At 39.3% G+C, this 26,143-nt stretch overlaps 3 protein-coding genes across 3 annotated transcripts; 1 reads left to right on the top strand and 2 right to left on the bottom strand.

Moving 5' to 3' along the window:
* Positions 1 to 1,646: 1,646 nt before the first annotated feature.
* On the bottom strand, positions 1,647 to 11,812 carry rabgef1 (RAB guanine nucleotide exchange factor (GEF) 1). The gene is made up of 9 exons (XM_030792456.1): positions 11,796 to 11,812; positions 10,345 to 10,531; positions 9,793 to 9,980; positions 6,677 to 6,843; positions 5,817 to 5,898; positions 4,568 to 4,700; positions 4,192 to 4,283; positions 3,805 to 4,061; positions 1,647 to 3,415 (listed from the first exon to the last, which is right to left on the bottom strand). Exons 2-9 carry the CDS (start codon positions 10,521 to 10,523, stop codon positions 3,014 to 3,016), a joined length of 1,500 nt encoding a protein of 499 aa, XP_030648316.1. The 5' UTR covers positions 10,524 to 10,531; positions 11,796 to 11,812; the 3' UTR covers positions 1,647 to 3,013.
* A 1,906-nt stretch (positions 11,813 to 13,718) lies between these two features.
* Positions 13,719 to 15,805, bottom strand: kctd7 (potassium channel tetramerization domain containing 7). Its single transcript, XM_030793121.1, has 4 exons — positions 15,512 to 15,805; positions 14,601 to 14,770; positions 14,196 to 14,374; positions 13,719 to 14,095 (listed from the first exon to the last, which is right to left on the bottom strand). Exons 1-4 carry the CDS (start codon positions 15,803 to 15,805, stop codon positions 13,719 to 13,721), a joined length of 1,020 nt encoding a protein of 339 aa, XP_030648981.1.
* Positions 15,806 to 17,927: 2,122 nt separating this feature from the next.
* Positions 17,928 to 19,205, top strand: dnajc30a (DnaJ (Hsp40) homolog, subfamily C, member 30a). The gene has a single exon (XM_030792880.1). It carries the CDS (start codon positions 18,189 to 18,191, stop codon positions 18,936 to 18,938), a length of 750 nt encoding a protein of 249 aa, XP_030648740.1. The 5' UTR covers positions 17,928 to 18,188; the 3' UTR covers positions 18,939 to 19,205.
* Positions 19,206 to 26,143: the final 6,938 nt, after the last annotated feature.

Below are 26,143 nucleotides of genomic sequence, written 5' to 3' on the forward strand. Positions count from 1 at the left end.
GGACTATCTTTGAAATGAAGAAACGCCTGCACAGTAAAACAATTAATAACCAATAATGTAATAAGTGCCCACAACTTTTTTTTAAAGCAGTTTCTGTAAATTGCAGAATTATATCGTGACAAAACTTACCGTTCATGTTGTTTTCAACTGTTGCTGAAAAGGTGTTGTTGAGTGAAATATTGTGAGATCAAATTAAATACACCTTATAAAGCAAATTGATAAATCTCGTGCATTTTCTGTTCTGCATTTTTTTTTTCGTGTGCACAATGGTAAAAGTCCTTTCCAAATAGATTACACGAGGCTCCAGAGAGAAGGTGTCCCACATTCTAAATCGAGTTTGCCTGGAGAGTAGCAGGTGCAATTGGGGGATTGGATGGGGCATATTTGGAGGGGATGCATACATTTTTTGAGATTTCGAGACTTAATGAATGAGCCATTTTTAAAATCCCAAATGAGCACGCACAAATGGAAGTGCTCCATTCAGGGTGTACCCGCCGAGACACAATACTCCACATTAAATGGAAACACCACAGTGAAATTGTGATGGCTGGTATCTTGTACGGGAATTAATCACACTGATATTGATGGCTCAGTATTACAGATGTTAAACATTGCACTAAAATCAACAATACCGAACAAGTGATAATTACCACGTGGATATTTGAAAAACGATGTAAGAATATTAGTATGTAACTAATAAGGTAAAAACAATATCAAACCTGCACTGGTTTCTAGTATCTTGCACAATGGAACAGAGTATGAACATAAAGATTAAACGTACGCATCGCACTGTATGTACGGTTCAAAAACTTAAACTGAATTCAAGTTTAAAGGCACTAAATTCAGTTGTCTTATCAATTTCAATTGAACAAATCCAGTGACCAACGTAAACATCTTGTTCAAGCGAACACCTACCAGATTTGCCAGAGGAATATACCACTTCATCTTAATATGGCTCAGTATTGCAGCAATAATAAGACAGAAAATGTGTAAATGAGAAAATGAGCGATGATGTTAGGTCGTAATACACGTACATGATCAGTGCAAGATCAGTCACAATTCAGTGGTATTAATAATTTAAGCCACTGGATGTCAGTATTGAGCTATGATTCTTGGTGTACCAACATGAAAATATATTTTTCTTTTGATGAAAACAATATGAATCTATTCTATTTAAAACAGTTCAACCTCTAAGGCTCTGTATTTATGATAATGTAAAAGTTCTCATCCAATGTTATTCCAGGTGTTTCACGAATAAAACTACATTATAATGATAATGGTGATGATGATGATGATGATGATGATTAGTAGTACTAGTAGTGGTATTGATGTTGCTGCACTATAAAATGTGTAATATTCCTTTGAATAAAAAACTGAAAATACATATCTTGACTACAGTAAACATAATGAATAAACAATATAAACTGCTCTGTAACCTTGCAGGTTTATACCAAAAAAAAATTCACAGACATGGCCATGACTAAAACACTCCAATACCTTACTTTTTGGACTTAATTTAATCCATAAATAAAATAAAGCCATTTGTTAAAAAGTTACACACTGTCACAAACATACAAGACTTGGGAAAGTTAAAACAAAACAAAACAAAACAAAAAAACCCGTCATCAATCCCAGTTGATGATGTGTACATTGTTTCTACTGTGATAACAGATGTGAGAATATAAGTTTATAACTGATTTTGCAAGCACCCATAATATTCAATCAACCATGTCAATCACGGATCACAGAATACAATCTCATTTTGAACTGGAACTCAAAATGCATATCCAGTCTTTTCAAGCAACAAACGTCATTGACATTTATCAGAGCTTACATCCTATGTTCAATCAAATATTATTACAAATGAATATCATGGAGATAAGACAATGGTTAAAGCTACAATAGTTTTTCTAAGTGTATATAAGTTGACACACAATTCACACCAATCCACAAATAATCACCCTTGGTATCACGACAGTGTCCACGCTGATATTGCGGAAATACAGTACACAAACTTACCCGACTAGTGAGAACTCAAGAACAAAAACCCAAAACATAACACTTGTCACCTTTAAGAAGAGTAAGATGTTTATGTTTGTTCATCAAAATCATTTCAAGCAGTTATGTACAACCTACGCAATGTATTTTCATTTTTAAGATCCCTGGAGTGCAGCATTAGTTGTCTTAAGTTGTGAAAAGTGTTATCGCCAACATGTAACAGCAGCAGAACGAGTACGTCTGAAATCGAGTGCGGACAACGTAACATAAGTTAAATCGGTGACAGGACCTTCGTGAAGGACGCCACTACTTGTTTTCAGTGGTGTCAACACTGATCTGAATTTAATGTAAGTCTCCTTTTTTCCCTTCTTTAATTAAAGGCAAGATCGCATGCATAAATAGCATGTTGTTGCTGCAAAAGCCAATTTTAGGCAAAGCACTGTCTATTCAAAACAAAACGTGTCAGCAAAAGTAATGAGATGGAGTTTATAACAACTGATTTACAACTGTGTTAAACGCGTACCACAATGTTATTCCCCATGCATAGTGTCTTAAAACGGTACCAAGGTCTCGAAAAATAAGATTTTATGACACAGTATAGAACAGTATACACCGTTTGTCTACTAATTTAAATATAGAACTCAGGTCACTGGAGCATGTGGTGTGGTTCTGGAGAAAACGAGCAGCGTTTTCCCTACATATTACAAAATATTTAGTGTCTGGTGGTTTGGATGCACATTGAATAATCTGAGTTTAGAAACTCTGAAATGATCTTTGCGTGGTTATATAGTCCTTTATCACATGCAAATGGGAGTAAGAAAATCAAAGTGCAAAACAATTAACGTCGTCTGATTCCACCAACAGGACAAGCAGGCAAGCGCTTTCAACGAATCACCGATTCCGCCTCTTAAGATCCCTCTGGATTACGTAATAACATAACCGGATTATTCTGCCCCGAAACGAAGGGCATCATCTGTTCCGAATTCTTTTTTTTCGTGAAGCTTTTGGTCCTCGTTTACCCTGCAAACACTTGGGGTTGCAAGGGAGGAGGCAGCCGATCGTTCTCGACATTTTCTGAGTCTATGGCTGAGGCGTGGGGTCGGATATCCAGGGGGTACCTCTCCAGTATCTCCTGCACCTCCCGGGTCACGCTCTCCTGCCACTCCGTCAGTTCGGTCTGCAGGCTACGGGCACCTTCTAGCACTTTCTCCTGTCGCTGGTTCAGCCCTACCAGCAGGTCCAGGTTGTGGTAAACCTGGCTGAGCGCCGGGTTCACGCTGGATCCGGTCTGAGGCCAGGAATCGGGTTCGTCCTGCCGGCGGGGGGAGGCCTGGCCAGACATGTAGCGCTCAAAGTCCTCTGGGCTCAGGTTCAAAGACTGAGCATCCAGTTTCTCGATGAAGGCCACTGCACAGCACTGCAGGGAGGGGGGAGAGAGAGAGAGAGAGAGAGAGAGAGAGAGTGTATAAGAAGGAGGTCAGAAGTGCCCGACAGCAACCTGCTTATTTGGAACAGACAAAACAAACAAGCTGGTTGTCTATTTGACATTAAAATTTCCATTACAAAGACACAGTAAAGTAAAATGCATACTAGAAAGTCGCTATGGAATGACCAAATTGCTTATATGTGTGTATATCTATATCTATATCTATCTATCTATCTATCTATCTATCTATCTATCTATATATATATATATATATATAGATATATATAGATAGATATATAGATATATATAGATATATACACACACACACATATATGCATAGATGATATATGATGTATGTATATAATAAATATAAAACAGACCAGGTTGGTGAAGTAGTAGCCATCTTCTCCAGTCATGAGTCTGCTGGGGTTGCAGAACCGGGTGATGTACTGGATATTGGACTGCAGTCGTGGCGGGTTTGCTTTCAGCACTATGTAGATCAGAGTGGGCAGGAAGTCGTCTGCTGAGGCTGGCTCGTTCTTGGTGACCTTGATAGCATTGAAGATATGTTTGCTGCAGCTGGTGATGCAAGCCAGCTTGTCCCTGGGCACACGCTTAGAGTCCATCTCAATGATATCTGTGAAAATGGGGGGGTGGGGGGGTGAAAAGTAGCATTCTCTAAACTAAAATGTTCCCATTAAAAAGTTGAACACGCAGGGATACATAAAAAGGCTTGTTTAAGGAAATACAGAGTGTTGCTGCCTCACCTGTAATGGCTTTAACTACACTATCAGAAACCTCTGGAATTTCCTCATCCACAGGAACACAAAGCATCTGAATAGTCACCCAATGTAAAGCCCTAAATATAAAAAAAAAACATTAATTACTCAAACACACAAATGTCCAAGAAGAGAAATAAACAGTACTATTGAGCAGTCTTGAAAATCTGCTTTGTGGAATACCTTCCAGTCCAACGGAATGTACGAACATAAGTCCCCCCCCCCTTTAAAAACACCTGAGACATGTCAACCCTGGGACAATCTCTCTCAAAGCACACACTGTCATTTATTCACAAACATTTTACGTATATGTCGACGACCAAAAGATCAAGCCCCATACAGTGTGGGTACGGGAGGTCCTCACCGGATTCTGTGCTGTGTGGCAAGGTCCTTTTTCTCGTCGTCCGTAGTTTCGGGGCAGAAGACGCTCTTGTAGAGACGCGTCATGATGTACTTCTCCACCTGATCCATAACCCTCTCCACTCGCTCAGACGACCCTGACAGGAACACACACCGCGCCACTCTTAACAACGTCCGCACAAAACAAACCACCGTTCATTCCACCCTCTACCTCACCCCAAAGCACTGAGAACAAGCCTGTGTTACCCAGAACCCTCTGTTAACGCTCCACGCGTGAAAAACATGAGGCGTTCGACAGAAACTTTAACTGCCTTTTACGGTTTAGGGAAGAGTTCTAGGGTTCTACACCCTCACAAGACTGAAGACACCAAAGGACTTTTTTTTCCTCTTTAAAGGGACCTCGAGAGGAGACAGCAGGACGGTAATTAAAGCTGCACTAGACTGGCCCATGTAATAGGTTTATAAATGTCATGTCTTTTGATCGTCCCCAGTCACCTCTACTCATGTCACATACAATTCACTCTGCACCGTCACTTAAACACTGTTTATAAGGTCTGGTCGTTTCTAAAAAAGTGAGTTTAGCTCCTTCATGTTGTTACCACACTGTGACATATATATAAGAAAAAATTACCAGTGGAAAAAAAGAAATTTCCGATTGCTTTGTCTCCGAGTTAACACCAAAAATTACTAAAATGAACCCCGATTAGGGTACCTTTGTACATAACTTAATACACGGAGTGCTAACTAACAGTGCATTACCCTTATACAGGACTGAGATGTTACAGTTGTAGCAAAGTGAAATTATACATTGATAAAAGATGTTAAACACACATGGTGAAAGAAAACAGTATATATACAGAGACTGTGTCAACAGCAGCCACACGATGAAATATGGTCAGTATAGTACAGATATAACCCCACAGAAAAGACACTAGGACTAACTGATCCAATGTGTTTTCATAGTCAGCTACTTTTTAGTGTTTATAATATTTAATTTTTTCGAGTGGCACCAGGTGAAGTGTGTAAGAAGGTGGATGAATAATAGTGGAAACATGTCATAGTATAAGCACTCCAGATATCACAAGTTTGCAAGCAGCTTAATTGAAATCTCTTAGAAGACGGTAAATCAAAAGTGCTGTCACGATTTCTTTTTGGTAAGTGACCACTGAAGTGTTTAACAGCACAGACTGAATTCGTATGAGGTACTGTACGTTAAAAGAGAAAAAAAAATACACACACACACACACACACACCTTTAAAGTGGGTCATGAGCCGATCAGACATGTTCTGGTAGAAATCCTGGACACATTCAGAGAGCTCTTCTGCACTAAGGTCCTAGATGATTGAAGTAAAGGATGATCGTTAAAATTTCTTCTGAATGCCAAAAAGAAAACTACATTACATTAAGAAAAGTTTTGTCTTTTTTCCACAATCTGTTGTATTGGACAACATCAAGACAATATCCCTCCCCTCCAAAATTTCTGAAGAGTTCTGTTCATTTTAATTTAGCCCAGTGTGTACACCGTTCAAACCTACAGTCATGAAAGGGCAAACTCAGGTGAAAACATCTAGAACAAAAGGCTTGCACTTCGCTCTCAACAGAGACAGTGAAAGGCAACGAAGGACTAATAATGTAACTTTGGAAAAAGTTAACACCAATCTAATCAACAGTTTATCACATTTGATAAGCCACCAAAGATAACACTTAATGGCACAAAAATGTAATCAACTAGACTGCCAAACAAAGGCAAAGCACGGCAACTACATATTCAGCCAAATTTGGAAAAACTACACTTCGAGTACTGTTTTATCTCCTGACAAACTAACTTGGATTAATTGTGCTCTGTTATGGAGAAAACTATCATAAATCTACCTTGACGATATTTGTCTGGTCAACGATGAAAACCTTAAAGTCATTTTTCGCGGTCGCTCGTTTTGCATAGTGACTTATTACTGCTCTTTCTGGGCAGCAGATTCAGACTGATTAGGCTGTTCAACAATTCACTGAGGCAAAGTACGTCACTGCCTTCCTTTTCACCGATCTGCAGTTAAAAAGTTATTAAACAAAACAGAGTAGAAATGTGTAATTTGGCTTGGAGGGTTTTTTTCCGACCTTCTTATTGGCCATGCTCTCGATAAAAGCACGGGACTGTTTGTGGATTTCTCTCCCCGGTTTCTGAAGGTTCTTAAGGAAGTCCACGAATTCCCGCGACACGCGATCTGTCTCAATGCTCGACTGGCGGGCGATGGACGGACTTGGGGTCTTGCTCTCGTGAGTCTCTGAGGGGGTACACATATAGAAAGGACATAAAGGTTAATCAGATGTCACAAAAGTTTTCACTTTCAAACAGACCTTAACTGTCTTCTTTCGCATAGCGAACAGTAAGTGATTCTTCAGTATCATCACGCTGTGTTTCTAGTTAATTATAACGTCTCCAATGAACCCGTGAGTTAGACGTGGTTGTTTACTAGGAATTTATGTTCAGTGTTAAGAAAACCTGCAGTCATAAGTAGCATTATGAACTTAAACCGGCGCAAATGAACTCCATACAAACCAGTTTAAAACGACTCAGAGGCTGACAGTAAAGCTTCATTGAGAGAAACAGAAGAGTGGGTTAAAAGGGTCACTATGCTCACCAGCCAGAGACAAACAAAAACTCCACATTCCATCCAGGTCAAAAGAGTCTGACCCGATATGACTTGTCTTTCTGCACTTTACATTGCCATCACTAGAATTTAGCTCTAAAATTTCAACGAATTAAAATAAAACAATTAAATCATCATTTTCTTATGAAATTAAAGGGGAAGCTCACAATTTTTGACACATGGACTCATTATAACTCCAACTTGTGACTTTTGTCTTCACAACCCAATGGTTTTTCAATCAAGCGTACAGATATTTCTTTTTTTTTGTCTTGAAACTTCTCCTTTAATAACAGCCTCTCTGTTTTCACAACTTCAAAACATCTGTCCAACCGCCAAAATATTAATGACACTATGACAAATGGGGTTGCTCTCTAAGTCTACAGTACTGTTAGTTCACTTTCTGATCCAATCATGCTTTCTCAAATAATCGCGGTACTTCTCCACCCTAAGATACCTCAATTCTATAACATCCCCAAAAGACTCAGGGTCATATAAAAATACCAAGCAAGGTCTATGACTGCAATCTACATAAAGCAAAGGTTTGTGTTTAGTAAACCGTTATTGAGGCTGACTACAGGGCAAGAGGACATGAACCCACCTCTGAGCCTGGATACCAGAGCTGCCATCAAACATGAGGGGTAGTCAAACAACAAAACAACGAACATGGGTGAATGATGAAACAAATGCAAACATGGACAAACACAACTGAAACAAACAAACAAACAAACATTCCAGCTGTCGTCTTAAGTAGGTGTCATATGCACACACACACTCATAGCAAACAAAGAGTCAGCTGAATGTTCAGAAGGAGACAAAAACAGATCCATACAGAGAGTATGCCACAAAACAAAGGAGTTTTCTAGAAGAATTCTAAGAAAGCCCTCAGGCATAGAGTTTAACTGCATTTGATACGCCAACGGATATGGCAGCAATGCTTTGTGAAATACTCACCCAGTGGGTGATTCATTAACAAAGCTTTCGCTTTGCATCCCTACAGTTCCAAAAAAAAAAAAAGTTGGAACACATGGATCCAAAATACACCAGAGCAACACCAAACCGAAGAGAGCCAAACCTCCATCTCCTCTTCCCGTCACAAACCAGAGATCTACTCCCAAACTTTCACTGTTACCTTCGGTGGGGGAGCCCATCTCCCAGGGTGGGGTAAAAATGCCCTTCAGATCCCGAAGGAGAGTCTCTCCGTGGCTCTCCCTCCTTCCTTGCACCTTCTCCTCTTTCTCAGAGACCGCTGGAACAGACCCATAGCAAGCAGAGGGGGGGCACAACACACACGTGGGGGGTGGAGGTCGGAGGGTGGGGGATATGAATGGTATTGTAGAGTATGGTACCAGAGAAAGGAGTGAGGAGGAGCGGGCAGACATGAGAGGGAGAATGGGGAGTGGTGAGGTGAAGGTGGTGTTAGAATGGATGATGCCAATCGAAAAAAAAAAAAAAAAAAGGATGATGACACTGAAAAAGAAAACTAAAACGAGGGTGCAAGTTCATATTAATTTCCTTCCTTCTATCACAAAAACAGGGGTAAAAACATGCCAAAAAGAAAAAGCAAATGACATGAGAAATCAAATGAAATGCTCTTGTGATTGCAGTGAACAAGCAACGTCTCTTGACTGCTCTTTGATAAAGCTGATAATGAAGTCATAAAAAAAACACTAAAAATACATTATTGTGACAGACTCCCCTCACACTTGATGCTGAGCTTTTGTGAAAGGAACTACTTGAAGTTTATGTCTAATCAGCTTTATTAAAGAGCATGTCAAGCTTAGTCTTAAAATGAAACCAAAAGTGATCATGATCTAATTAGATTGCGTGATAAAATTTTGTGGATTTATGAAAAAAGGGGGATTTGATTTGATGTCGAGAATTACAAAGGAGAAGCTCTGAGTATGGGTGGCAAAAATAAATAAATAAATAAATAAATAAATAAATAAATAAAAATAATAATAATAATAATAATAGTGATGATGATGATGTGAAGACTAACCTCTGCACATACGCCTGCCTTTCAACGTGGACAAAATTCACCACACAACCATGTGTGTTAGCAGAAGGTGTAAATGCAATTTCACACATACACTTATTAAATGCGTGTGTGTATTTCAACTAACAGTAATCCAGACACCATGTTTTTTTTGTTTTTTTTAACTGCTCAACCCACAAGAACAAACAGACATAGCAGTAACTGACTCAGAACCGCTGAACCACAAAAAGGATATTTTCCCTACATTCTCTTTGGTTCTCTAGGGGCTATACTCAGACAAGAAAAGAACCAAACAACAACCAAGCACATGAAACCTAAATATCTGCATGTTTTTTAAAGTCTGCATCCAAGCCCACGCAGATACAGGCCTGCTTGTCAACATGAAGAGAGCGACTGAATGTCAATTAAGATCCAATTTTGAAGAAATGCGTAAATATGCAAGCGACAGATGTACTGTTCACACACATACACACACACACACCGTGCTCGCGGTGTTCTTCGATTCGCTGAGCGAGCGCGGCGGGAGAGAAGAGCAGCGCTGATTTCAGATAGCTGTGTTTTGACTCGCGCTCAGACTCGAGTTATACCTTTCTTTGGTGTGGTTCGGGACGACGGGCTGAAGAACTTCTTCACGGTGGTCACTTTCCGTGTCTTTTCGTTCGTCTTTTTCTCCTCGAACTTGGAGAAAGGTGCGAGTGAGGGCTGAGAGTGAGCCTGAGCCTGGGGGTGGGATCCATGGCTGCTGGCGTAAGCCGCTTCCTCTTCCCTCTGCAGCCTGCGTCAGGCACAACTTTCAGTTAGTCCAGTTCAGACGTCTGATTTGAACAACCCTTGGTTTCACATCAATTCAAAAGTGTCTTACGCCATAACCGAGGACAGTTTCTAAGTAAAGACCTCCTTTTCTAAGTAAAGATGTTTGTGAAGTTGTGATAATGCATTTTGAGAAATGTTATGACTGTTGCGACGAGGTGCTATTGCCTTTAATTTAAAGGTAAAAACCTGTTAATGGGCTTTACCTTCAACGCAAAGCAACAATGCAGAAAATAAATAAATGGTGTGACAACCTGAACACAGATCAGTTCCGGCTTGAGGACCCTTGTTTGTGAGACAGAGGAAACTGAAGAGTATATGTGACTTACTTTTCCGCCAGAGCCCAGTCCTCCTGAATCTGCTTCTGCCTGGCACGCTGGTACTCCTCTCTCCAGCACTTGGAGCAAAGCCCCTGCCAGGCAGCGTTGCCATAGTACCCACAGCCTTTTTTGCACAACAGCTCTGACTGGTCTACATGGATCCCCCGTCGTTCCGTGCGTTGACTCATCTTGGCCCCTGTGTTAAAGAGAGTATAGGCTAATCCACCAAGTGTGGACAATACAGTTCACAATTTCTGAGAGACGTTAAATGAAAGACTATTGAGAGCTGAGACAATTGTGGTAAGATGATGTCATAAGCATGGTGGCAGATTCAGACTACTTTCTATATTTCTGCCCCCCCGCCCCCCACAGAACGCTTACATTAAAAAATACGTTAATTTTTTTTTTTTTTTTAGTTTCCTTTGTGGAGTAAGCAGTAACGAACTTTAAAAAAAAGACGTCGTTGTTTCATAACGTAAGTGAATCCGACTCCAATACAGGAAGCAAACTCACTAAGCACTCTGCTTGGTATTACGCTGACAGTGGGACGTTATCCTCTCAGGAGACTATATGCAAGAATATGCGTAATGCTGCACATGAGAGTGTCATGAGACAGTAACAATATTCAAAGCGAAACAATGATTCTACAACATCAGCACGTTTTTTTAAACATACCACGCTGTCATCTCACAATTGTTAGAGAAGACTGACAGCTTGTTAGAGCTAAATGTCCTTCAAGAGATCGTAGATGGCGTGACTTCTTAGAGACTGTCTAGCTATCTAATAAAGCGTTGCATATTTGTTGCTATCTGTCTAGCTGTCTACTTTGCTATCTTGCTATCCACATTCCTCTGTTTGAGCAAACACAACAAGCTATGCCTTATCAAAGTTAGCCAAGTTAGATAACAAATCGCAACATCTCTACCTGTTTTAATCGTGTAAAGTAATTTTGTGCAATTATGTCAAGAATATTACCGTTACTGATATAATTCATGTTTACAGAGAGAAAGCACAAGACACTCGGCTGATTCCTTCGGTTCACTGACAGCTTAGCTAACTTTCTCATCTCTTCAAAGGCTAGCCAGTGAAATGCTAACCTAGACGTGGACAGCTCTCAAACGCCACTAGCTAGGCTACTTTACCGAGGTCTAACTAAGATTTTAGATGACTAGCGAGCCGATCGACTGAATCACAAAACAGTCCGATATAGTCTTGATCTCCCCAAATACAGCGTTACAATGCTTTTCTTTATTGACAGATTAAGAGAATTGACAGAGGCAGGTCGTGTTAGCCAGCTTGTTAGCTAATAGCGCTACCTACAAAGATTGTGCCAGTTGACAACGACCTTTCTAAGATAACACTGGAAATCATTCATAAGTTGAACGTAACATATGTTTATAACAAATTTCACAAAGAATAATTCAGATACCTTTTGACATCATTGGTATGTTCAGTCTTACCTTGGACTTGGTGACAATCTCCGCCTCCTCCACTAACTTAACTCAGTACACTTGCCGCGGACGTTAAGAATGAAAACACTCGTGTGGGAGGGTTCTTGGTTGTGGGTGGGCTTGAAGAGTCATTCAGCCCAGCCCAAACATTACTCAGGTCTTCATACTTTTATGAAAATTGCAAAATACATGGTTTATTTTCAGCACATTAACGCAATATAACAGTAACCTCATACAAACATCCAATGATGTTCTGAATTCAAAAAGGAGCACAAATCAGATAGCTAAATTTGCTTCAGCCAGAAGGAACATTGGACTAGTACCTAGACAACGAAGAACCTTAACATCTACAGAGCAAGATTCAGGTAGACGTCCTTTATCATTAGTCTACGAGTTAGTGTTAAACAGTCTTCAGCCCGTTCCATTGGTTATCAGCTCAGACAACTCAATGGCGGACAGCTAGCATCAATCTTCACAATGTTCGGAACAACTGACCCAACAAATACAAGAGGATGTGATGGGTAAGACTAGGTGATTAGATCCAATTAATGAGCTGACATCTAAAGTGCACTCAGAAACTCTACAACAGGCTTGAACAGTAAATATTCATCTAAGTAAGGCCCAAAAGTTTCAGCAACTAAGGTGAAGAGAAACAGCAAGTAATAAGTGGCAGAAAATAACTTATTCAAGGGTACATAGCAAAAATCAGTAAACGAATTTGCGATATGAAAAGTTACTACACTCTGGACAGTCTAATAAATGTCTATATGAATATATTTGTATGTGTCCATATATAGGAACACCTCTCTCTCTCTCTCTCTCTGTTGTACCTGACAGAAAAATTTTCTTGTGATGTTTTGCTGTCCACTGAGTATAATGCATTTAAACATTCCTTCACTAGTTCACACAGTGAACTAAATAGTAATGCAGAATTGGCTGACTTTTGCATAATTTCTTATAGATAATAACAATTCTAATGTACTCATGAGAGCTGTAACATAACTACTATAGTTACTTTCAAAATAAACAAGTATGTGTGCATCCCTACAAATGATGTTTTAAAAAAACGAGACATAGAAATGTACAGTAATTGATCAGTAACAACAAATAATACATGTTAAGAAAAGCATATTAGCAAAGAACTTCATAAAAAAGGAGATTAATTATAATGGGTGCAGCTTAGGTATCACATATTGTTTAAATGAAATACATCTCTAAATGAACGACACCAGTGCATGTGTCTGCCAAAAACAAACAAACAAACAAACAAAACAAATAAAAAAAACAAAACAAAACAACATAAATATACATCATGACTGTTTCTCTAAACTTTCCTTAACTGCATCCAGTTAAAATGATATCCCCTTCACTCAATTTATCACAAGCCTACAACAGAAATGCACAATGCTGAAACACAACACAGAACTGCAGCACAAGGAACAAATAACACTGTTTCACAGCTGTGAATTTCATTTCCATAATTTTCCAGGTAACCCTTACAATCAGTACGTTAAAACCGGGCAGTGAGCAAAAATCTCACTCTTGTTCAAACAGCTGAATTGAATCAATTACGCTAAAGTGCAGTTAAGTATAAAGATAAGAATAAATAAAGCTACCAGGAGAAAAGAGAAATTACATTTTTAAGTTACCATTAAATTATTTAACTATTTGATGAGGAAAGAAAAGCACAACAGTCATTTCAGCTTCTGTCCTAAACCTCATCACTTCTACATATCCAGTCCATTGATGAGGGTGCCCAAACCTGACCACTATGTATGACCCATGGGAGACACCATTGTCTCTTACACACACCTTGCACAGCCATCATGTCAGTGAGTGGACTCAATGACAAAGCACCTGTAGAGATATTTCTCTCTCTCTCTCTCTCTCTGTCTCTTTCTCTTTCTCTGTCTCCTTCTCTCTCTCTGTCTTTCACCACCAGGTAATTTTAAACTCATATATGGGCCTCTTGCAATAGTAGTGGTTGATGAGGTGCTTGTCGCATACACCGATGCACTGCTGGTCAGCAGTGATACCCCGTTCTGCTAGATCACTGACAATGCAGTGGAGCAGGTCGTAAACATCCGCCACTGCCTCCCATGGCCCAAAGGACACATCCACTTCACAGTGGTGCTCAAACAGCTTTGCCTCGCTCTCAGAGCGCTCAAATCGGAGCGAGTTGAACAGGGGCCTCTCGTACGGAGTAATCGGCATCTCCTCCTTGTACACGCAGATTTTGAGTTTGGCGAAACGTGCTTTCCGCTGCATTGCTCTGAGCTTCGCGATCTCCACGATACGCTCCAGGTTCTCTGGAAGACAATGAGATGAAAACAAGTCAGATACTTCAGTAATAGTTAATAATATGGTGAGTAGTTACAGCATCCTTTGAGTACAAGTTGGGTGTCATACCTTTGTAATATGGCAGAAGGTCAAGAAAAGCCTGCCGCACTTTCTCTCCTGTGAGTGGCTGGGTGTCCTCTAATCTGTCCAATAGGGGCCCAATAGCGTAGTACTGGGCCTCCCTGTGAACAGCGCGAACACGGTCCCTCTGGGGCAGCTCACCCTCTCGCAAGAAATTAAGGATATCCCTGGAACCACAATAAATGCACAACAGAGTTTTTCGACACTAAGACAGAGAGATACTTTCCTTTTGCGTTTATTGTGTTTTTATTATACCCCAACTGGGAGTTTTCAAAGGAGACCAAAACCCAGTTTACAATATTTCTACATACCTCCAGCTGTGAGAAATGGTTTGAATAAATTGTCCAGTTAAAAGAGGGTAAGCTAAGCTCTGAACATACATCAAACGCTCACCCAAAGTATGCTCCATCTCTGTCAATGAAGTAACGACCATCTGCATCACGTGGAATATGGTGACGACCACTGAACATTGCAGCCAGCATCGTGTCCTCGTAACGGCGCAAGGTAGACAGGCGAGTGGTAAAGTATGTACCACCTACGTTCAGGGGAATGACCTCGGGAAACTGAAGACGATCGGGGTGATAGTAAAACGGTCATTGTTTTATATTATGCTGTATGCAGACTGTGCTTTTCAAGATTGTATTTAATTTCTCCAGAGATTTTACTTCTTAATTTCTCCATAATTAAGTAAAATCTCTGAAGAAAATATGAACACATGTTTATATATGAGCGTGTGTGTATATATACATACTTAGATACATAAGAAAGAAGAAATACCCATGTCAATCTCAATGCAATTACAGGCTTTGAAAACAACAACGCGATTATACGCAAGGGTATTACGTTAATCAACAGATTTTTACAGGACATATCTGGTCCATCAGCACAAGTGTCCCTCACTGTTCGCGGTGACACCTTAAGCTCAGGCTTCCAAAACACGATCAAGAGGGTTAATCCCGTTGAGGCTACATATTATGATAGCCATGTGATGTAAACCAATTATAAGAGGGGGCAATCGGGTCTTGTGCGGCGTTTAACCAATCAGATTCGAGTAAACGGGAAGAAAACATCTTCAAAGTATCTGTTGCCTATGGAGACGAAACCATGAATTAGCAAGAAAAATCTTGGCGTTAGAAAACTTTAATTAAATTCATAAACTCTGGTGGACAACTTTTAGTTGCTCGGGCAAAATTACACAGATGACCTCTATAGTAGAATAACAAAAGTGTACTGCACTGTCCTGTCCACAATCCGATTATAAAAATACAACACCCACGTTACATTTAGCGTCTTGTTTTGCTTACCTCCTCAATAGCGCTAAAGGTGCGTAAAGACTTGCTCAGGTTTAGGTTTGGAACAGGACTTGCAGGTTTGCGAAACTCCTCTTCCGAAGCATTCGAACTCGACATAGCATCTCCCGACTTGTCAGTCTCACTTGCAGCCGAAAATACCACCATCACTCTTGGCTGGGGGACCGCCCGGCCCTCCTGTGCAAACCGTCTTACCCGAGATGAAGCCATGGGCAGAGAATTTGGTGTGCCATAGGAGAGCGGTGGTTGTTCTCCGTTGGATGTCTCGCCAGCTCCATTCTGCTGCATGTACAAAAACACCAGGTCTGCCTGGTCTTAGTGTTGGTTTGGGACCAAAATTAGCGTATAGAAAAATATTTCCAGTCTTATTTATGCGGAATGCCAACACGACACACTAAATTTCCAGCAAGAGGTGGGGTCTACTAGCTTGCTACATCAGGTGGACGCCACTACATCGCTAATCCACACAGCTCTTGCGAACGCCCTCTGTCATGCTTCACATTAACAGCTTGAACTGATACGCCTATTGCGTATGCCAATGAGGTTACAGTATACTGCTGGTGTCTATTTCGGAGAGGCTGACTACGTTACAGTCGTAAACTTGATCTGAATTGCAGCATACGTAACTTGTGTACTAACTAACCTATTTGGTGACACTGTTTTCTCTTTGACGTGAAAGTGAAAACTTGAAGTCATTGTTCAAAATGGGAATATGTGCTTGACTGGTGCAAAGCGAAACATCAGATGTTAGCTTTTCGACAGTTATAGTAATTATTAAAGCAGTTAATTTGTTCACACAGTCCTCCCCAACATCAATGTAATGAAAGCAACATAAGATAACTTTTAGTCATAGTATAGATTTATTTGGGGCTCTGGTTGGGATAGCATCAAGACAGGCAATTGTATTATTTGCAGGCAAATACAGATGTGTTATTCACTTTTCTTTTTAATGTGGTCTCACAAACTAGCCTCAATATTTTAGTCTATTGGGTTGAATTTGGACATTACCTCTTTCCATATTTAAATACCACTACCCACTACCACTGAGTAACTGAGTATCATTGTCTGCGCACACACACACACACACACACGCACGCACGCACGCACGCACACACACACACACACACACACACACACACACACACACACACACATATATATATATATATATGTATGTGTGTGTGTGTGTGTGTGTGTGTGTGTGTGTGTGTGTGTGTGTGCGTGCGTGCGTGCGTGCGTGTGTGTGTGTGTACGCAGACAATGATACTATATATGTAGTATCATTGTCTGCGTATACACACACACACACACGCACACACACACACACATATATATATATATATATGTATGTGTGTGCGTGCGTGTGTGTGTGTGTGTGTGTGTGTGTATACGCAGGCAATGATACTACATATATATATATACATATATACATATATATATATATATATATATATATATGTATGAGTGTGTGTGTGCGTGTGTACTTTCACTCAAGGGGATTCTTCTGATAATTGATTATGTTATCAAATGGAAAGGAAAATAACAAGAACGCCCTCTTACTTCTGTTTCCTCTTACAAGCTAAGTGTGTGCTGTATATAAGGGAGGGAATGTGCTTCATGAAGTCATTTGAGAAGATACACCTTCAACTGATAAACCTAACCTCTCAATAGATTCCACTAAGTGTAATTCTTATGACTATGTGGGGGAGTGCCTGGACACGGATTTTTCTTTCTGTTCTCTCTATCTCTTACATAAGTGTTTACTTTCAGCAACATATGCTTCATCTAGTTTACTTGTCATTCATAGTGCATTTATATGTTAAGCTCAAAATTCAAGTTAATTTTTAAAACAACTGAGTGAGTACTCTAAAGGACCAATCAATCATGTTATTGTATTTCCGGATTAGCTGTTTAGTCTGATTTAACGCTAGAACTGGTTTATCTTCGACTCACAGCTCACAGTCGTTTTATTCATTATATACTATCAATTTATCTATTTTTTCATTCATTGAAGGGTTGTATTACAGGACGATAAGAACATGGAATCAATCTAGCTACTCGTATCCCACGTATTATGTAACCACTATGTAACTACTGTGACGACAAACGCACAAAGTTTGCCTATCAGTATGGCAGACATTGCTGCATGCACTGGATTGGTTTATTCCCCATTGTTACTCCAAGAAGAACAGATTTGGTTGGTCGTTCATGGAATTCCCGGAAATCAGTGAATGTTATGAAGGCTAATTGCTGTGCAATGGCGGAGGTCAGAGTAAGGTTTAGGAAAGGTATATATGAACTTTTGAAACCTCCGCGTTCTTTGGCGTATTTTGAAAAAGATAGTAAAGGTATGAAGAAGACAGTTAGAGCTGCAGCTTTATTGTGTAACTCTCAGAATGAAAGAGTGGCCACAAAAGACTTGGACATTACACAAGCATGCCAGAGGATCACCAAAAATCATTTTGTAATACAGAGCCAAGGAACGTTTTGCAGGACTGCCGATGAAGAGCTCTTTGCCGTGAAGGCGAGAGATGTATCACTGACAGATACTCAGTCGGGTATTTCACATGAGAACTTGTTGGACAGTATCAGCAAAGCATGGAGCAGTGAGGGCAGGTTGTTCAGATCTACGAACTTCACTGAACCTCTTTCTGTTGCTAGAGTTCATACGATGCCGGCTCGGACCTTAAGATCAAGGAGAAGTGGAATCCAGCCAATACTGACAGCTATCTACCATGGTAGCACTCACAGAGTAAGACGTGAACACATGAGATTCCTTACTACAAGATCATTTTATCAGCGGTCTCTCCTTTTTCGACCAACAAATTCTGTGATATCTGAAAGAGCATTTAGCGGGACGTACACAGACGATAGTACAGAAATGCCACTACACAAAACGAAGTCAGCGTATTATGACATTTTGGGTGTATCGCCAAGCGCTACTCAAGCGCAGATCAAGACTGCTTACTATAAGCAGTCGTTCTTATATCATCCGGACAAGAACGCCGGCAGCGAGGAGTCCGCTTTCCGCTTCTCCCAAATTAGCGAAGCGTACAACGTGCTCGGCAATAAGAGTCTGCGAAGGAAATACGACCGTGGGATTTTAAGCCATACAGACGTACACGGAGCAAACAGGCCCTCGACTGCCGCACCCTCAGCTTCAAAGCCTCAGAAACGATCCCATCACTCTCCCTCAGTTGGGATCGACAGTCAGAACATCTTTGACTTCGACAAATTCTATCGGGCTCATTATGGCGAACAGCTTCAAAGAGAGAGAGATCTGCGGACGCGTAGAGAAGAATTTCTAAAAAAGAAGGAACAAGGTTATCAGGACTGGAAATTGGGTAGAATGACAGAAATGGCCGTGGGAATGCTTCTTGCTATAGCGGTGGCTATGTTGTTTAGTTTAAAATCTAAGTAATATCATTAATAGAGAGTGTACTGTAACGGGACTAACGTGCAACCCAGAACACATGCTCACATTTTTGGTCAGAAACATTTGAAATTTGCCTTAAATACTGGACACTGCAAACATGAATGACTGTCCAGTGTACACTTGGTTCAGTGACCGTTTAAAAATATCCTGTATTTGTGACATTGTTGTCTCACCCCTAATTTATTATGAGAGTACTGTATTTTTTTCAAGAGGGAACGGTGCCTAACATGAAAAATGAGCTACTGCATAGGTCGACTGTATAATTATACTTGAGAAGAGAGTTTCATGAGTGAAGTTTACCGATGTTCAGTAGCGGTAAAAGGTTGGGTCGGGTTGCGATTGTAGAGGGAAAAAACGTGACCACCCGCACACCCAACCTTCTGCATTTTACATAATTTACAGATGAATACACACAATATACTGATTTAGAGGACGTGGCTTTTATTTCAATATAAGCCTGTGGAATAAGTGAAAACATGTAAAGGAAACGCACAATAAATCAAAACCAAATCCATTAAAATGACTTAAGTGGTACTTGCAGGTTAAGTTTTTAATCTTTTTGTCAGTAAGTTATCGCTGAAATCAACCTCTTATTTGATGGTATTGTCGTTCAGCGGTCCGACTCAAATCCCATTATCCATTTTATGGCTGCTATCCCGTGAAATACACGTCCCGTGCTCTTCTCACTGCCTTACTATCACCAACAAAGTCGGCTTTTAGTTTGATATAAGCAGTTCTGCCGATGTGCATTAGTCTGTCGTTACCCTTTCGAAACGAATCCTTTGTGCCCTCTTGTGGAGATGTAATCTTGTGTGTCATGTGTCTGGTAATATCAGGTATCACTCCGGTTAATTACTCGATATTAGCGCCACAAAGGAATGTTAACTACTGTTTTAAAATGAAGGCAAGAAAGACACGCCATATGTTTGTACAAAAGATATTTACTTCAGTTATCACACATAGGGTGCCAGTGAATAATAATAACAATAATAATAATAATAATAATAATAATAATAATAATACATTGTGAATTTCATACAGTGATATTGCTTCTCAATATTGGACTGGGACTGTCTTACAGTGCTGAGAACAGGCTACAAGACTAAATGATAATGATAAAATGTAATCAAATAATAATAATAACAAGAGAACAAACTGGAAGAATTTTACTTGGGCAATGGAAGAATAAACCCAGTTTCAACTTTTTTTCCTTTCTTTTCTTTCTTTCTTTTTTTTTTCTTTTTTTTTTTTTTTTGCGGATCAAATTCAAGACATTTAGAAAAATAGACCAGCAAACAGTACTTCACAGGTAAAAAGAGGGCAAGGATCACATAAAACGTCATGGACTTTGCAGAGGGTCGTGTCCACCTGAGCTTTAAGAAACACAACAGAATGAGCTTTAATGGATCAACTTAATAGCACTAAAGATAATAGTTTCGTTAGGAGGATACTGCACAACATTCCACACTTCAACCCACGCCCAAACACCTCCACAGTCACACATAAAGAAGGGCACACGCCTATCGTTACAATCGATACTTCTCCGCTTTTGCTGGCGTTTTTTTTTTTTTTAACTGAACAGTAAGGGTTGTTTTGTTTGCACTGCACTGCTGTGAAAGACATTTTTTTGGTTACCTAGACTGTATGTAGTGTGACAGACTCTTCCCAAGCACTCACAGTCACATATCTGAATCTGTTTGAAACCATATCTAACGCTACTGAGTTTTCCAGCTAGATCATGACCGCAAAAAAAGTGTCTATTCCACACAAATGTATTTAAAGGGTCTCTCAGATCTAATGAGCAAACAATAGTTTGTGTAAATTGTTTCTTTATCCAACATTAATGGAACAAATTATTTTTTCTTTGACTGTGACATACAGTATTATCTTTAAAAAAGCACACTGACACAAATACATCTTCTCTGTATTTTAAAAGCATGAAATTTCTCTGATATTTGTCAGAGAATTCAGAAAGTTGGAATATTGATGCAACACAGTCATGTGTCCCAATGGAGGAATCCAGAAGATCCCTGACATGTTGGGGGGGGGGGGGGGGGTAATAATCAAACCTGGTTTTCATAACATGAATTTAACAATGCTTCATTTGTCACTGCTTGTCTTTTAGAACAAGCACGTGATTTTTGACCAGCCTTAAAGCAGTGCGTATACAGCATCAAAACAATGGCACTGTTCTTCGCATTAAAAAAAAAAAAAACATTTCACATGTGAACCGAGCTCTATTCAGCATTTTTCCTTTGTCATAAATCACCCTTCGCCAACTCATTACTAATGTCCACCTCAGAGTCCAGACATATGTCATGCAAAGCAAGACATGGATTAAAAGCAGAACAGTATATCCTGTTTATCACAGGCTCCACAACACCTCAAGCGTTGTGTAAATTCTTACACCGCAATTGCTGTCACCGTGTTAATGTTCTACAACAACTAACTTTCAATGAAATGACAATGTCACAAGTCCAGTTCCATCTGCCCTCGCCCTGTCCTAAACCATGACGACACCTCTTAAATGTGTAACATTGAATACTAGATACCATTCTAAGGAACTGTTCTTACCATATTTATTAGGTTGTATGCACACATACTGAGAAAAAGTAGAATTCTTATAACACAGGGATGTAAAAATGGAGGAGTGAGGCCTAGAAAAGTATTTCATAACTTATGTTACTTTGCACATTTACAAGAGTTTATTTCATAGCGCTTGACCCCAAGTTATTATAATCATATGAAAGAATGGGAATAAAATCCTGGAGTAACTGCAGTTTGAATAGGAGTTTGAACATTTTTTTCTGACTAAAGCAATAAACTGCATTTATTTGCTCATTCTCTATCATGGGTCAGGAAATGTACTAGTTCTCATCCAGTTCAGCTTTAGAATCTGCTCTTCACACAATTCAGATTTATAAAGGAAGGCTGAGTGTATAAAGTGTTTAGCAAATGATCTCTTTGAACAGGTTCTACAGGAGCAAGAAGGGTCCTAGACATGGCATTAGGAAACGAAGCAATGGACAATGGAATATCTAATGTCAACTGGTAACAACAATTAGTCCAACAAAAAATAAACAATAAACAAAAAACAACATTTGATGCCATGAAGCAGTTAAGGTAACCGTATGCTTCTAAGTTGGTGTTTCTAGCAACCACAGAAACTTGTCTCACCCCTATGGAAAACACTTGCAAAAATAAAGGAGCAGACAGTCAAACTGTGTTAATATGAAATTAGTGTAAAAGCATACTGTCTATAATCTAATGGTCTCAATACCTGGTACTTTGATTTTTTTTTAAAATAAAAATGGATTTTCAAAAGACAACTTTTTGCAACACTGACAAAACACATAAAATGCCCTTTGACCTGATGGTTTTGGGGCTTTTGCCCACTAAAGGTGAGTCTATATCCAATTCTATGTAAGAATATGACCTGTTTATCAAGAATCCAAAAAAAACAACACAAAACAAAACATAAGCTATAATATGAACAAGTGATGCTAACTCTTAAGTCCACAATGTCAGTAGCAAATATAAGAAATAGGACATAAGGCTCCACACAGTTACAATGACAGTTAAAAAAAAAACAAAAAAACAAAAAAAAACGGTTCTTCTATAACTACAGAAAATTAGTTTTCTTGGAATCAGTACTTTCTGAATGATAGGATAGGATGAGGATGGGCAGTCAAGAGGATTTTGATGAAGATTTTGACATTTTGGTCCATACTCACTATATAGATTTTGTATTGCTATGGATTCAAACATTGTGCAACCTCCGTTCCTCTAGGCACCTCTATGATGTGAATTATATCACTTAACTGTACTCTCAGCTTTGGATTTTTGAGAGGGATATGTCAGTTATGACACAATCGATTTTCAGCAATGCTTTTTTTTTTTGTTTAAATGACACAAATACAGAAACCCAAAGCAAATGTCATGGACAAAAAAAAAAGGGGAGAATTAACAGGCCCTCTCCAGACAAACGACTCATTGTTTGACAACTTTGGTTTCTTTTAGATCCTGAAGCCTCAGACAGAGATTTTACCCACCTAGAGAACAATAAAAAGAAGAAAAAAAAAAAAAAACCCTCTCCCAATATACAAGACAAGGTGACCTGAGAAATCTGAAATATTTTACTGCCAGCTGTATACAATGACTTTGTATGCTGTGACAGATATAGTGTTACTCTTTATTCATTCCAATAAAAACTGGCAGCAGACAGCATAAAAAAAGCCAAATGAGAGGGCCCGGGAATGAGTCAATCAGAACATCTTACAATGTGACGAGTTCATGTGGTGTGTGTGTGTATGTGTGTGTGTGTGTGTGTGTGTGTGTGTATGAGAGAGATAGTGTGTAACAGTCTAAACCTCTAGACAATCTGTTTTGGTTCTGCTTTCCCTCTGTCTGAGTGGTGACTGCACAAGGCTTGGTAAACAGCGGGGAAACCCTAAGTCTGCCGTTTGAAATTACAACCATGTTAATGCTTGACAATTACAAAATGTCAAATAGTTGTCTTTCAACTTTAAGAAGTAACACATTTTACTTACAAGGCACTGTAATTTATGCAAGATATATATATGAAGAAATAAGCTTGCCGATGACATTAGGAGAAAAAATCCATTCAAATTATATGAAAATATCTTTGCTCAGTTACAAAAACTGTGCTTTTTAAATTTTAAAGACTGTTTTCAGACTTTTTCTTTTTCCTGAAGTATAAATATTTCCATTTCCACCACTAAGAGGTGTGGTATATCAAGAAACGCAGATTTGAAGCAATGGCTACAACATGTGCTTATTTTTTTTTTTTTTTAGTGTTTTTTCCATTTGAACAAATCTCTTACAACTGAGCTTAAAATGACTGGCTTATGAAATGGTCTACATTACAAATTAAAACTGACCTATTGATTACTGCACATGTGAAATACTGCAGTTGCTGCCTATGATCTAATGTTTTTCCTAATACGTGTTTGGAACATCAGCAATATTTTCACCCTTACAGTGCTAAGCACTGCACAACTCTTCAGGATCTTGGGGCGGCCATGCCATACCTATTGTTTTAGCTACAGCTATGCTGCTAAGTTCTAAGTGCTCTTAGATTTGTTGTTGAGTTGTCGTGTTTTAAGGCCAAACTGTAGAATGACGTTTGGGTAGTTTTGCGCTTCGCTATGCTTGTGCTTTACACCAAATAGTGAGCAAACATGATCGTATTTAGAGAAATGGATGACAATTATTTGATTATTTCGCTCAGTACTTGGAGGAAATAAAAAAAATGATTTTTCGTATTCGTACAACTGCGCAGCTGCACAATCTCCATTGTGCAATCTACACATGGCAACTCACACACCCAGAGATGACATAGAGTCGCATCTCACCAGACCATCCAATCATTATCTCAATTATTGACATTTAAAATGTCAGAATATTCTGATGTGTTTAACTTCTCAGACTCCTATTTATTTCAATAAACATTAACAATTTCAGTAACTAAGTGCTTTATATGGTCAAGTATTTATTGTGTCAGACACTAAAATTGAAACTAAGCTTCAAGCCTTGTGCAGAACCACGTGATTGGGAAGTCGTTAAGCAAACCAAGTACACCTTCTCCTGCATGTAGGACAAACTATATGATTAAGGAACGAGCTTTTCGTCGGGTTTGCTGATGTCGTTTTTAAGAGGGTCTGCCACTCAGTGACATTACTTTTAAATTAAGGAGGAAAAAACCGTCACACTGAGCAAAAATAAAAATAAAACGTACTTGGTTTCATTCTGCTAGAAAGACCAAAGCCTCAATATGACAAGCCATGCATGATTACCAAATCGTTCATTGTTCCAAGGCCGTTCAGTTTGTACCTCAACTCAGTTCTACTTATAGTTGTGGAGGGAAATCGGTTTTAGTCAGGTGCTTCAGATGCACCTGAGGGAAGAATGCAAGAGCACCAGCCGGGGTGATCTGTCCATTTACAGATAGCTCTTTAAACGCTAATTTAAATTTAAATATTAATGGATAACGCACACCATACAATGCTAACGGTATTGGTATGGTCATCATGTTGCTCATTCAGCTCATTTAAAATAAAATATATATTACAAAGTCAAAATAATCTTCAGAGTCCACGAACAGACACGTATCAAAAGCACACTGTGTAAGTATAACCCAATACTGCCGGCAGTCTATTAGTCTAAAAAAGTAACCTGACCTCTTTCAAGTCCCTTCCTTAAAAAAACAAAAAACGAAAAGAGAACAGAAACATATATCACATAAGACATTATCATATGTAAAAGACAGCATCTATAAATAAGCAAACAAACCAAACCAACGACAACAATAACAAAAAAAAAAAAAAGATCTACCATTATTATTATTATTCTTTTTTTAATGTGTCGGAAACGATGAAGAACCGAAGTGTGTTACCGAATATCTTAAGCTATTTGACCACTAACTTAGCTTAGAGGGATATGGTGGCCGTTATTCACTTGATGTGTGCTGATATGTACAAACAGAAGTTACCCAGACTTCGAAAACAACAACAGGTGCAGAAACTCTCTCACGCGCGTGTGGTCGCGAAAGTGAGTTCTCGAGCATACCATTGCCCATACTCTCAGAAAAACTCAAAAATCCTAGCTTCTAAATGACATGCGCAAAAACACGAGGGTGAGGGTGGGGGGGGGGGGTTTGGGGTGGTGGTAGGCACTGTCATGTCACAAGGTAAGAGGGCGGATGTGCTGTGAATAGGTATGTCAACTCCACAACCCGAAAAATCCGAATGTAAAATTCAAAATCTTTGTTTACTTTCTCTGACCTGTGGATACAATGATCTCTGATGTGTAACAGTAAAAGTTCTAATGATCACCCAGTGGCCAGTTCCTGTTAATATTTAAATTCACTTCATCATCGTCACCAAAATAATCATTTCCAGCAATCCTTGTCACAGTCCTTAAGGAAGAAAATCTAAAACATGATATTATACCGCTGAAAATTCGTTAGTTGTTAAAATTGGTCAGAGATCGTGAGCAAAATCGAGGGGGAAACCATTGTGCTGTAATCTGCCTCAGCTGAAGCTTGTTTTTAGGGAACTGAAACAACTGAGGTACGAATACAGGAGAGTTGAGTTGACTGTGATTCAGTCTAGATTCATAGTGCATTGCTAATGAGGACAATGTGATGATCGAGCTCTCTCTCGTATTTG

Source organism: Chanos chanos, chromosome 15, assembly GCF_902362185.1.
Source record: "Chanos chanos chromosome 15, fChaCha1.1, whole genome shotgun sequence".
In the NCBI taxonomy this organism is placed as follows: domain Eukaryota; kingdom Metazoa; phylum Chordata; class Actinopteri; order Gonorynchiformes; family Chanidae; genus Chanos; species Chanos chanos.

Coding starts and splice junctions, on each gene's coding strand:
- dnajc30a (XM_030792880.1), top strand. CDS start 18,189: ATGCCGGCTCGGACCTTAAGATCAAGGAGAAGTGGAATCCAGCCAATA.
- rabgef1 (XM_030792456.1), bottom strand. CDS start 10,523: ATGAGTCAACGCACGGAACGACGGGGGATCCATGTAGACCAGTCAGAG. Junction 5,899..6,676: donor AGAGCATGGCCAATAAGAAG/GTCGGAAAAAAA, acceptor TCAATCATCTAG/GACCTTAGTGCAGAAGAGCT. Junction 4,701..5,816: donor GCTCATGACCCACTTTAAAG/GTGTGTGTGTGT, acceptor TGTTCCTGTCAG/GGTCGTCTGAGCGAGTGGAG.
- kctd7 (XM_030793121.1), bottom strand. CDS start 15,805: ATGCAGCAGAATGGAGCTGGCGAGACATCCAACGGAGAACAACCACCG. Junction 14,375..14,600: donor AGAGATGGAGCATACTTTGG/GTGAGCGTTTGA, acceptor TTGTGGTTCCAG/GGATATCCTTAATTTCTTGC. Junction 14,096..14,195: donor CCTTCTGCCATATTACAAAG/GTATGACACCCA, acceptor ATTGTCTTCCAG/AGAACCTGGAGCGTATCGTG.